We start from the raw sequence: 14,081 nt of genomic DNA, 5'->3' as shown, positions 1-14,081 counted from the left end.
TGTAACAGAACTGTAGAATAAAGAAAACAGAAACCACACTGGAGGAAACCAAACCATGGAAAATCAATTTTAAGAAATGACATTTTAAGGAAATACAAACAAATCAAAAATGAAAGGAAATATTTTGCATGTTGAAGGAAAGATCATTTTAAAGAAAATCTAAAATTACATTAAACTTAGGTGGAGTCTAGGACTACTGTGGGGTTTTCAGGCCCAGGGATGGATCACGTTAAAGGTGATGAGGGCGTTCTTAGAGGTCAGGACTAAATTGTGTGTGGGCATAGATTGGGGTGTTAGGGTTCAAAGATGAATGTTGCTTAGGTGTGGTGAGGGGTTTTAAGAGACATGGACTAGTGGTGTTTAGTTGTGAGAGGTCAGAAATGGATGGTGTTTACAGGTGGTGATGACAGAGAAATAAAAGCATCAAAAGTTATTGTCCGACAATGTAGATGATATAAATATGAAATAATGTCCCCTGAAGTATAGCACTGAAATAAATATTTCAGACAAATATATTTCTGAAATCAAGACCCGCAACCACTCCATTTACACATAATAAATAAGCATTCAAAAGTCAATTTCGACCAAAAGCACAAGTTACTACTTGTGTAACGATATATCTGTATGAGACGTCAGTTAGTGATAGATTCCTTACCTCAGAATATCCCCAGGCATCAGACTGGATCCAGAAAGTTTTTTCGTCAGCAGTGCCCCTGCGCGTCGGTAGGTGGCATTGTGCGACTCTGCGTCCTTCGCTGGCATCGTAAGCGCCAAGATGACATTACGGAGACTACTTAGGCACCACCCGTGCGCGTTGACATCAGTTCTGTACAAGACGTTCCGCATCGCGAACGCAGAGCCATGCAATTAACGGACCACTGGTGCCATGAAACTAGGGCCCTGAAAGGGATGACCTTAACCCTAAAAATCAGTTCTCAGAAAGGGGAGGATGGGTGGTGGGTAAGGAATCTATCACTAACTTAATGTCTCTTACAGATATATCGTTACACAAGTAGTAACTTGTCCATCTGAAAAAGACATGTTAGTGATAGATTCCTTACCTTAGAATAGATAACCCAGCAATACCAACCCCGGTGGTGGGTCTGTGAATAAGATTACACCGGAAAGTCACAGAGAACAGAACGGCCAAGAAGCCGTCTCTATGTCAAGGCAGTAATGCTTGTTAAACGTGTGCAGCGAGGCCCACGGAGCTGCATGACAAATGTCCTGCAAGGGAACGCCGCTTCCCAAGGCAGGAGTGGCTGCCGTCACACTGGTAGAATGGGCACGCAGTCCCACAGGAGCCTCCTCCTTAGCCAACGAGTAACATGCTTTGATGCACAGAACGACCCACCAAGAGATGGTACGTTTGTACACGCCCTGACCTTTTTTGGCGCCCACGTAGCCAATACAGAGCTGGTCATCCACCCGGAACTGTTGTGTGCGCTTCAGATAAAACGAGAGCGCACGTTTTGGGTCTAGACGGTGGAGCCTCTGTTCCTCTGTGGAAGGGCGTGACAACCTTTGGCAAGAAAGAAGGATGGGTCCTTAAAACCACCTTGTCCGGATGAACAGAAAGGAAAGGAGATTTAGACGAAAGAGCCTGGGGCTCACTCACTCTTCTGGCTGCCAGAATGACATCACAGACTTCGGGAGGAAGATCAAAAGCTGTCCACTATCACCGCTCAATCTCCATGCATGAAGGCGGAGGCTGGACTGGTTCGGGTGGAGGACCGCCCCCTGCTGCTGCGACAGAAGATCCTACCGAACAGGCAGTCGGATCGGGGGATCGATCGCCATGCTCAGTTGTTCGGGATACCAGTATCTTCGTGCCCAATCTGGAGCCACAAGGATGACTTGGGCCCAGTCACGCCGAATCTTCTTCAGCACTGTGGGCAGAAGTGGTATAGGCGGAAAGGCGTACAACAGACCGCAGCTCCACTCGCGACGAAAAGCGTCACCGAGCGAGTGTTGCCTTGGAAATTCCAATGCACAGCATTGATGGCATTGCATGTTCTCTTCAGTGGCGAATAGATCTAACCAAGGCTCTCCCCACTGCAGAAAGAGACTTTGCGCCACGTCCGAGTTCAGACGCCATTCATGATCCATCAAGCACCGGCGGCTGAGTTCGTCCGCCCTGGCGTTCATAGAACCTGCCAGGTGTTGAACCACCAAGGTAATGCCTTGATGTTCCAGCCATGTCCAGAGGCGCAGAGCCTCCTGACATAGGGTCCACAACCCCACCCCGCCCTGTTTGTTGCAATACCACATGGTGGTGGTGTTTTCCGTGAACACCTGCACTACACTTCCCCGGACAGAGGGAAGAATGCCTTCAGTGCAAGTCAGATCCCCCGAAGCTCCAAAAGATTGATATGGAGCCGGGACTCCGCCAGAGACCAGAGGCCTCTGATCTCCGCCTCTCCCAAGTGGCGGCCCCATCCCTGGAGGGACGCATCCGTCACCACTGAGTGCCCTGTTTGCGGAAGGAAAAGGGATCTGCCTTTGACCCAATCGTGATTCATTAGCCACCACTGCAATCGTCATGCAGTGCCCTCCGAGATCTAGACATGATCGGACAGGTTGCCCTAATGCTGTGCCCAGTGGAACTTCAGGTCCCACTGCAGAGCCCGCAAATGCCATCTGGCATGTTGCACTAGCAGGATGCAGGAGGCCATCAGGCCCAGGAGTCGGAGGGTCATCCTGACTGAAACCCGGGATAGAGGCTGAAAGATCGGAATCATAGCCTGAATATCCCGGACTCGCTGCTCGGGAGGATAAACCCAAAACCACGTCGAATCCAGAACTGCTCCGATGAAGTGGTGCTTTTGAGAAGGACTCAGGTGCAACTTCGGCACGTTGAAGGAGAACCCCAGCAAATGCAGGAGGTCGGCCGTAGTCTGAAGGTGGGTGACAACTGCCTGGGGCGAGCCCGCCTTCAACAACCAGTCGTCGAGGTAGGGGAAGACTGACACCTCTGACCTGCACAGATGAGCTGCGACCACCGCCATCACTTTCGTGAACACCCGAGGGGCGCTAGTAAGGGCAAAGGGGAGCACGGCAAACTGAAAATGCTCCTGGCCTACCGTAAACAGCAGGTAACGCCGGTGGGCCGGCAGGATGGGGATAGGAAAATAGGCGTCCTGCATGTCCAACGCAACCATCCAGTCTCCAGGGTCGAGGGCAGCCAGAACCTGAGCCAGAGTTAACATCTTGAACGTCTCCTTCCAGAAAAAGCGATTGACGTTCCTGAGGCCCAAGATGGGGCGCAGGCCCCCTTTCTAATTTTTGGGGACCAGAAAGTAGTGGGAATAACAACCACTTCCTACTTCTGGCCCAGGAACGCGCTCGATGGCCCCCCCTTGGCCAAAAGGGTTGTGACTTCCTGTTCGAGAAGCGCAAAGTGATCCCCCGACATGCGGTGGAACTGAGGTGGCATGGCTGCGGGGGGGGGGGTGGGGAAAGTCTTGTGGGGGAGGGAGTAGCCCCTTCGGACAATTTGCAGCACCCACCTGTCCGAAGTGACAGAGCGCCAGTGGGGGAGGTGATGTTGAATCCTGCCAGCCACCGGCGTGGGGTGCACCCCAACGCTTGGACTAGGAAGGCTTTGAGGTGGATACTGCGGGAGCGGAGGTGGACTGACCCACATGCTGGCCCCCTGTGCCGCCACATCAGCCACCATGCCCGCGGACGCACAGAGGTTGGTTCTGCGCTGGCTTCTGGCTGAACAAACGTGTAGAGGCGCCCCTTCCGTGGCCACGAAAGGAACGAAAGGTAGACGTGGCTGGGCGTGTGGTGGAGACCCCCAAGGACTTGCCCGTAGCCGAGAGTCCTTGAAACGCTCCAGCGCACTGTCTGCCTTCTCATCAAAAGGCATCTCCATGAGAGAACTCTGGACATCCCCCGAAAACCCTGTGGACCGCAGCCAGGTATGGCGACGCAAGGTCACCGTCGTGGAGATTACTCTCCCCAAAGAGTCTGTGGTGTCCAGCCCACACCGAATGGCGGACTTCGCGGCATCATTTCCCTCCGCAACAGCTTGGGAAAGTACAGCCCGAACCTCCTCCGGGCACTGGTGCAGTATGAGAGTAGCGGCCCAAGAGGCATGCGGTGTTGACTGACTGTAGCCCCAAGCTGGCAGAAAAAAACAACTTCTTGCCAAACTGCTCCAGCTTTTTCGATTCCTTATCCGGCGGAGCGGTAGGGAATGCCCTTTGGGAAGTGGAGGCCTGAATGACCAGGCTCTCTGGGGTCGGATGATTTGTTAAAGAGGCAGGGTCACTTGGTGCCGGGCGATGACGCCTGGCCACGTTTTTATCCACAGGAATCCCTGTGGCTGGTCTAGACCAGGTGCCCATCAAAACATCTGTCAAGGCCTCATTGAACGTAAGCAGAGGTTCAATAGCACTTGCCGCCGGCTGAAGCACTTCAGTAAGGAGTTTGTTTTGAGAGTAACAGTAGGCAGATCAAGGTCAAGAGCCTCAGCTGCTCTACGGCGCACCACAGTATATGTGGCGCCTTCCTCCACGACAGCGGGAGGAGACACAAACCCAGTCTCAGAGGAGAGGTCAAGGCCACCTGCATCCTCCGAGTCCTTCGCCCACTCATGTTCGGGCTCGCACTTCCGTGCAAGAGGGTCCTCCGACCCCTCCAAGTCATCCCCCTCCTCCACGGCCCGAGGCACAGGCTGCAGCGGTGGGGGAGGCACAGGGGAAAACAAATGCTCCAACAGTTCCCGGCTGGTGCTGATCCGATTTCGTGTCCCAATTAGGGTCCCAAACCGGAGCAAAATTGCCCGGAAACTCGGGCAAGGGTGGAGGTGGGACGAATGGAACCCATTGCTGCACCGCAGGGGGCGCCGGAGCCGCCGGCAGAGGGCCCTGCGGAGCCACGGCCGGAGCCGCTGGCGGAGGACCTTGCAGCGCCGGGGGCGAGCCGGCGGAAAGCAAGGGCCCTCAATAGGGACCCCGGGGCCTGAAGGTGTGCCGGTGGGAGCCCTAAACCTGAAAAGGCGGTCCATGGAGGCACGAAACTCTTACACTTGGGCCGGAGTCGCCGACGGATCCGGGTAAGGTGGATAGGCCGCGGGACTCTCAGGCTCCAATGGAACCTTGGGTGAAGGACCCCTGACACCCTCGTCTGCGCCTGGATACAGACGGGGGGACGTTGGAGAGCGTACACGCTTCTTCGACTTTTTCTTGTAACGTCTCATACCAGATTCTGAGGGTGAAGATTTTGACCCCGAGGAGCGATGATGATGATGGCTCCGCGGTCGGTCCCTCGAGCGACCCCTGGACCTCAAACGGCATGGAGACGACTGCCTGGCCTCCAACAGCTTTCGGGACTGCTCCCGCAAAGCCTTCGGAGCCATGGCCAGACAGTCGGAACATGACCAGGAGTCATGATCGCACTCCAGACCGTAAAGACAAACGCAGTGGGGGTCGACCACCTACATCGTATGGCGGCAGGCCCTGCAGGATTTAAACCCAGGCATCCCTACGCGTCACCAAAAATCAAGACTCAAGAAGTAGAGACAAAAGTCTCAAAAAAGTTAGTCAAAAAGTGACTAGGGTACGTGCTCTAACCAGATCTGCGCTTGCTGGCGTGGAAAAAGAAAGAACTGACGTCAGCGCGAATGGGTGGCGCCTAAGTAGTCTCCGTAACGTCATCTCAGCGCTTACGACACCAGTAACAGACGTGGAGCCGCACGACGCCACCTACCGACGCGCAGTGATACTGCTGACGAAAAAAGTTTCCGGGTCCAGTCTGAAGTAAGGTAAGGAATCTATCACTAACGTGTCTCTTTCAGATAGAATTTCTATGAATTGGTTTCTATGAAAAGGTAAAAGGCATGCATTCTGGAAACAGTTTAGAAGAAATGGTTTCTCAGTAATGGAACTTTTGCAACCTTTGCAAAGCCATCCTCATCTACATTCCTAACATTAACTCACCCACTAACCAGGAGTGTTTATAAATTTGCATCAGCGGAAGATCCACGAGAAGCTCGGAAAACCTCCTATTGAAGCCACAAAGATTCAACAAGAAAAAAACGTACACACGCTCCTTCTCTGGAATGGCGCCGAGGATTTGGAATGCCCTCCCCCTGGAAACAAGACTGAACCCCTCCACTGCTGCTTTCAAACGTGAAGTAAAAGGCATTCTTATGGCAAAATTCTCTTAACAATAGACCCTTGTTTCCGCAAGTACATTTGTAAATGGTATCAATCTAGCCTACCTAAACATTCTATCTGTCGTTACCATTTCTCCTCAGTTTGTTATTGTCATCATCTTAGTGCTCCTCTTTTTTTTTTTTTTTCGTTCTCAATTATGATATTTTTATTTCCACTTACCAACCTGTACTTTATCACCTTCACTCTTTAGGTCACTTCCTAATGCCCTGTTCTATGATGGCCCCATGGCTCTATGTACTCTTCCTTTAATTATGTTATTACTATTCCCATGTACTGTAAAGAACTCAGATACCCGTGAGGGTCTTGTCCGTGCGCTATAAAACTCTGAAAATAATAAAAATAAATAAACATAATCTAGACTGCCTTCAGCTGCAAGTGACTGTTGTATCAACACGACCCTTTGTCTGCTACCCTACAAAAACAGGTTGACTACAAGGAAGAGCAATACCTTATGGAGCAACACCAGAATAATTAGCAAAGACATTTACAATTTAGGTCAACATTAACATATTCGCTAGCACCTCTGCGAGTATCTGACAATGTCCGCTTTTTCCAAAAGTTTTCGGTTGGACTTGGTCCTTTCTGCAGGGCCATCTTCAAACTTTTTACCTTGACCCTCCTACTTTCTGAACCCGTTTTTGCTAGCTTTAAGGACTCTGTGCACTTTACCCCTGCTAACCAGAGATAAAGTGCTTGTGTTCCTCCTTTAAACATGGTGAGAATTGGCTTACACCCAAATAGCAACATTTAATGTACTTTTAAGATCATAGTAAAGTAATACTACAGGCACCGAGGTCCAGTAAATTAAATTTTACTAGTGGGCCTGGAGCACTTATTGTATCACCCACTTAAGTAGCATTCTTAAACATGTCTTAGGCCTGCCATTGTAGGCTAACTGTGCAGTGATAAACTGGCATTTCAACTTGGCAAAATGAGCATTTTGCCAGACCTAAATCTTCCATTTTAATACATATACGTCACCCTTAGGGAAGACCCTATACAGTCCAATGCACGTACTACATATTAAGTGATAACTTTTAATTAGGAGCAAGTAGGAATGTCGAGTTTGGTGTCTAAACAACTGTAGTTTAAAACTCTCTTTAATGACAAAGCCGGATTTTAAGTCACAATTCTGAAAATGCCACTTTTAGAGAGTTTTCATTTTCTTGCCATGCCCAACTTTACCCGTACCCCAGTTCATATGACCAGGTGTAGCTGGTGGTTAGTCTTTATGTATTACTACCAGGCAGTGAGTCAAAGGGGTAATAGGTGTTAGCAGGATGGGCCATCTCAGAGGGGTAGCTGTCACCTACCACACTTGCATATCACAAAGGGTCTGGATGAGCACACTCACAATGAGTTTCAAACTAGTCTTTTGTGCCCCCATACAAGCTGAGGTCAGGAGGGCAGGAAATTCTAAACACCTGGGGGGAGGCGGGGGGACTCCAGAAACACCTCCTACCTCAAAGCTGGCGCCAGATTTAAATAGAGTACCCTCAGACCCCACTCTTCAGTACACATTTGTACCTGTGGAAGACTCTGAAGGATGGCTGCTGTGCTGCCCTGATGCAAGGATGGTTCCTGCTCTGCTGCCCTGCTGCCCTGCTGCAAGAATCCTGCCATATCAATATCAATGAGGTAGGATTCCTGGAAAGCATTGGGATCAGTATATATTTATGCTGTGGTAAATGAATACATCATATGTGTCTCACCTGTATTATTGTTTTACCTGACTATATATGCACACATGTAGTTGTAATATCTGCATTATTGATGTACCTGTTCTGCTTTGCTCCATCACGTACCTACCCATCTCACTATGTTTAATTTCGCTACACCTAATGACCTGCTACTCACTCTCTTGTTGTACTCCCGGCCTTGTAAAGCGCTCTGATATCTGCAAAGATCTTGTTCGCGCTATATAAAACTTTCAAAATAAAAAATAAAAAATAAATCAGACACAAACAATTGACCATTTTCTATCCAAGATGCAAAAAAATTAAAAATGCAGAGCAACAATAGATCTGCACAATTAGAAATAAGAAAATGAAGAAAACTAAACTAACGTAATGGAGAAAGAAGGAAGAAGAGAAGAAAGAATAGGAACAAAGTGGGTAAAAAGGCGTGAGGAACGGGAAAGGTGGGAGAAAAGAAAGGATGCTTGGAGGGAGGGTAAGAAAAAGCATAGTGAAAGCACAAACCGTGTTTCTCAGGTTGTGAATGAAGAGGGATGGCCAACAGCAACATGTTCATAAAAAATATAAAATATCAATGCTCACATACATTTTTTAAATCAATTTTTTGTTAGGCATAGACGGCAAGGACGACACCATGTTTTCAGAAAAGTAGTAGCACAAACCAGGGCTTTTGATAAGAAGGGTGGTGTTTTGGGGCAGAAGTAGATTATCTGACTAAAAGGCATTTGCTTTTTACAAATGATGAAAACAGCTGCATTCTCACAGTAAGGCCTGCAGCAAGTGGTAACGCATACTACAATTGAACGGAAACATCTGACGGGCATCATTACTACTCAATAACGTATGTGGGGTCTGGCATGAGGTTGTGATGAAAACAATGCTAGACGAGTAATATTAGCATAGAGAAGAACACTTACTGGGTAAACCTTCAGCCTCCAACATAGACCAGCAATTTGGAGAGGAGGACTGTACACTGGATCTGCTCGCTGCCGCAAAGTACTGTGGAGTGGTAACAAAAATAAAAAGTTAAATTAAATCTTTGCTCTATCCCGATCTAAAACAAATGGAAATATAAAATAGAACTTTGAGAAAGAGAAGTATTACATTGGGCATTTCCTCTCTAAGAACATTGCGCATTAAGTTGATCAATTGTAATCAAAGGGAGGATCATACTAAAAAACAAGCATTGCCATAGCCAATAGGTCTCGCCTTTGGGACCTTATAAGTGTTTAGCAATGCAGTACATTATCCCCCACTGGCATGCCCACACACTACGAGCCTGAAATAATATAGCGCCAAATACCTCGGAAGAACGCTGAGAAGTATGTTTTTTGCAATTGCTAGGCTCGACTTAAAAACAGCATGAGGGGGAAGGAGAGTTAGAAGGTGTAGACAGCATAAAGTTAAGTTATGCTGAGTGCTTATTTGGTTATTGCTAGCTTTAATACAGACAGGATGGTGTGTTTGCAGAAGTAATTTAGGCAAAATTCATTTCAAGAGAATGCTTCACAATGTGGTGCTTCTCAAGACAGCACAGAACTGGGCCGGAATCAGTCAGGTGTCAGACTGCACAAGACTTATTCTAACCCAAGCCTGCCGTTTACCTACGGGCCTGCCAGGTATGTACATTAACTCTGCAGGTAAGGCAACTACACCTGTACAAAGCTATGAAAAGTTATTTAAAATTAAAAGAGAGGAAAGGAGGAGTCAGTCGCCAGTGCAGCGGTATATCGAGTGACTGGATTTGAGAGAGGGGCAGCGCGGGGGGCAGGCCCGGCCTGGGTGTGATGAAGACAATGGCACAAGCTCCATCTTGTATAAGGTGGATGGAGGGCGGGGCAAGATCCCACGGCCCGTGGAGGAAGAGACAGGGTCCCGAGTATCAGATTCAGGGATGGCACGTGACAAGACTCCTCGCGCCACTTAACAAACATCCGCTCGGTGTAGCTCCTGTCAGACGAATGGAGTGACTTTGCAGGCCTTGGAGCATTCTTTCTCCTGCTTCAGATACAAGCTTCCATGTGATCTGCACAAAGGATTTCGTTCAAACTAAAGATCAGTGGCGTGATTGCGGCTAAATCCAGTCAAGTCTCTTGGAAGGAGCAGAGGCCTGGGAAAGCTGTGGCAGTCAATCTCAGCATGGGTGCCTCCTTACTCTAGTATTCTAGAGTTTCAGTCAAAATCTCTAAAGCGCCTTCAAAAGACACTGCTCACTCCCGAAGGCAAAACGCTGTGGGATGCGAGGAATGCAGGTGCAGCGTCCCGCGAGTGGTGCGCACACGCTCGTGTGAAATCTGACACAACAGATGGTGCACTGCGCGCCGCTGCTCGTAACCGCAAGCCGTAGTCGGATACATTTCCTGGGAAAGGTGGGACATGCACCCGCCTTTGCCCAATTGCGTGCTGTCTTTTTAAGAAGACGTACTCAAAGCCCAATAGAAAAAATGCTCCAAAAAAAACCAACGTACGAGCATGTGAAAAGTCCAGAGTGATTCCAAGAGGTCGTTTTCCTAGAGCAATGCATGTGTGCTGCACAAGGCTGGACCTAAAAATCAAAACAGAACACTCCGCTAACCTATTCTCATGGACAGTACAGGCACTACACAAAGTTTATAACAAACTACCCAACAGAATGCGTCACTCGTACTTAGCCTCCTTATTGCACAACGAAAACTTCAGAACAGAGGGTAGAACACTTTTCATTGAGAAATTGGCACAAGAGGGCATACTGTCAGTAAGGGACATTGACACCCCCTCAGAACCCATACCCTTCTCCCAGATCAAGATGAAGTTCAATCTCAATGACATGGATGTTTTTCACTTTTTAAAAATTAAATCACTATAGCCAAGCGTAAACCGCCAACCCACTCAGATCTCCTAAATGCCCTAAATACTTACAACAAAAGGGGTCACTTGACATCCAAAATATACGCTCCCCTTTCCACCATTAAATCTGCGCTAACCAAACCCATTGATGATTAATGGGAAACCCAACTGGCTGATCCTATCAACTCCGATGTGACACTACCTGACTGGTTGTCCATTTGGAGAAACCTCACCACCAACAAACTAACTCCCTCACTGGCACAATGCTGTTACTGGATTGCTAATATGGTCCAGTGGACCCCAGACACACTTTAGAAACTAGGCCTCCGATCCTCAGATATCTGCTGGAGTTACAGGTAGGAATCAGGGAACTTGAGACACATGCTTTGGAAATGCCCCTTCACTAAAAAATTCTGAAGGATATCAGTGATACTATATCACAAATTCTTCACACAAAGTGAACTCCAGACTTAGCGGCTATTACACTAGGTATACTTCCACCGGCACTAAAACAAGCATAGAACAAAGAAGGACAAATCATATGGAATATAGTATTCACAACCGCTTTCAAAGTCATCCTCTCTGAGTGGAAGGACTCATCCAAACTCTCCTCTCAAACCTGGTGGGAATGGGTTCAATTCTCTAGAAGCGCTATTAATTCACTGAATACATGTCTTAAATCTTCTCCACAGATTAAAAAGAAAACATGGACCAAACTAGACAAGTTTATATACCGAATTATCCTCACCATCCAAGTTAGGGGACAGTCCCACTCTCTCTCACCTGCCCTCTTATTTCCTATACATCTCCCACGCTAGCCCCAGTGTGCCACCCTTCATCTCTGACATTTCCTGACACATTCTGCTAATTTCCTCACTCTCACTTCCTCTTTCCTCTCACTTTCTGCCTCTCTATCCTTTCCCACTCCCCAACCACTGATCTACAAACAAGATAGATACTGTACAGTCCTCTCTTAGTAACCAACTCAACCCTTTCACTATGCCAACACCAATCAACTATACTTCAAACCGATTCACTTACATCTCATACCCTCAGAAACATAACTTTTACTTGTTATGCATTATAATGTTGTCTCTCACTTAGACTATCGGTATCATCCCCTGGATATATTGCTTTATTTGTATCTTCGTTCCTGTATGTTCTGTACACAATAACCAAATAAAAACTGAGATATAAATATCACAAAACTGTACAGATAGCTTTACTCACACTACCTTAATGTTCTAAATAAAAGGTGCTATGAATACCCATGTATAACGACCCACTTTATCAGCATCTAGCAGCTGAAAGGCTGTGTGTGCCCTTCCTGGATGAGAACCTGTAACTAGTATGTTACACAGAGATGAATGCAAAACCAAAAGACTTGTCAAGCACACTGTGAGAGATAACTACTTTAATTGTTAGCATGTGATCAGGAATATCTCAATTAACTAGAGATTCACAGACATTCACCGCTGATAAGGACCCTCCAGGATTCTGTACAATGCTCATTTAACTGCATATGACGGCACCCAAGTTCACCCTACTCTCAAACTTTGTACATTGTCTCACATTGTTTTTATTGTGTATCTCAGATTTGTTTACTAATCTCTCCCTTATTTATCTGTTGTTGGTAGTGTGTTAGTCAGTCCCCCACTTAACGGTATTGATTACAGTTTCTATAAAGCAGTAAGAAAAACAAGCGATGGAGAACAGGGCCATATGCAGAACAGAAAGTGCAGGAAATCATACAATCAGGGTTTGATAACCTCTGGGTTTATATGCGCAATTCAAGGGAAACTATATGGTATATAAACGCCCAACGCATCAAACTGTTGCAGAAAATAAACGTGTAACATGATGTTGTAGTTTCAAGAAATGTAACTTAGGCTTGCGAGCAACAGTGTAGAAGAGACTATATGTTTCAATGAGTCATAAGATCATATAGTTTGCAAGTGATACAAAGAAAACGTATACATGGCGGTTCAAACGGACATCAACACGAACAGGAAATGTATGTAGCTACTTTCCTAATGATACAATAGGAAATAGATCTATAACCACTGTGGCCACGGGAAATGAAATTTACTTACCAAATGTATTGGAAAAGCATTGTCATGTGCTACTACAAAGCTTGTCACCAATCTGTCAAAGAAAACTCAACTACAATAGTATCACTACAGTCAGCTACGTAACTCGAGAACTAACATGCCTCCTTTGCATTTCACTCCTTCCCTAGCCATGATGGAGGACTGAAGAGGTTTGAGGGCTCAGATGTGAAAACATAGCTTCCACGTGTATCCTGAAAGCCTGCACCTGCTAGAATTAGCCCCGGCGCACAGCCCTCCCTTCCTTTATTCTACCTTCTGCCATTTACACGCTACCCACAGTGCCCCAAGCCGCTCACTCCCGCGCTCACATAAACAGTCACAGCAACAACGGCGAGCACGATCCACCCAGCCAAGATGTGCACCCCCACCCCTCCCCCACAGGTTCCTGTGTGCCACGCGTCCTACAAATTGAGAAGGAATATTAAGGGGAGATAAAGAAACCAACTTACCCTCCACTTGTGTGTCATGGAGTCAGGTGGTGCTGCTCACCGCCGCTATCTGCCCTCAAGGTATGGGTGCAATGGAGGCCCCACATATGCCTCGAAGGTGGGAGGCAGGAGGCACCAACAGCAGAACAAAGACGGCCGGGCCGGTGTTTAATCCTAGCGCTGAGCTGAGGCCCGCGGCAGTTCCCTGGCACACGCATGGAGTGCCCTGCGTGCACGCACGAGCCCCTCTCCCTTCTCACATGCAGAGAAGCACACATGAAGAATTCAGTGCCCGCGCGGACCCGAGCTAGAATGGGAAGGAAGACGATTGGGAGGAACGGCATTTTTGCTGGCTGTGTAACCAGGGCTTGCACATTAACAATCCAGTTAGCCCAAGGTATTAAGATGCATTCTTTCTTCCAGGGAAGACAAACAAGTGACGGCAGAAGGATGTCTCGATAAAAAAAGTCCCTGGTGTGTCACGTCGCCAGTGAAGCATCCAGTCCCCGCGTGCACATCTTCTGTCCGTCCGCATGCACGCTTTGGAATCCGTATCAATTCCAAAAGGTCCTCGCATGACGAGAGAAGCGCATAAGCGCTGCTAACGCCAGGCGAGACATAAAAAAGAAAAGCATTGTCCGAAATCTTTGTATGGAGGAACTGTTGCTATAAATCTTTCACATAAAAAGAATTTTGGATATACTATATGGAACAACACAGTGCCAATACCCAGTTTATCTCACACACACACACACACACACACACACAAAAAACGCACTATGTGTTGGCCCTAACCAGCTTCTAAGCTCACAGATATCAGGCAGGTAATAC

General features: G+C 47.6%; 1 protein-coding gene across 2 annotated transcripts in view; it reads right to left on the bottom strand.

Annotated features, from left to right (window-relative positions):
• The window catches only part of TRIM37 (tripartite motif containing 37), a 1,276,082-nt gene that overhangs the window by 828,123 nt on the left and 433,878 nt on the right, over window positions 1-14,081 (bottom strand). For both annotated transcript variants that reach the window (XM_078679853.1, XM_078679852.1), the window contains exon 11: window positions 8,803-8,884. In XM_078679853.1, coding sequence (XP_078535979.1) covers window positions 8,803-8,884 — 82 coding nt within the window. The remainder of the gene's footprint in view (window positions 1-8,802; window positions 8,885-14,081) is intronic.

The sequence above is a fragment of the Lissotriton helveticus genome, chromosome 3_1 (assembly GCF_964261635.1).
Source record: "Lissotriton helveticus chromosome 3_1, aLisHel1.1, whole genome shotgun sequence".
In the NCBI taxonomy this organism is placed as follows: domain Eukaryota; kingdom Metazoa; phylum Chordata; class Amphibia; order Caudata; family Salamandridae; genus Lissotriton; species Lissotriton helveticus.
The sequence above is the reverse complement of the archived record's forward strand: the minus strand, read 5'-3'. Positions and strand labels throughout refer to the sequence as shown.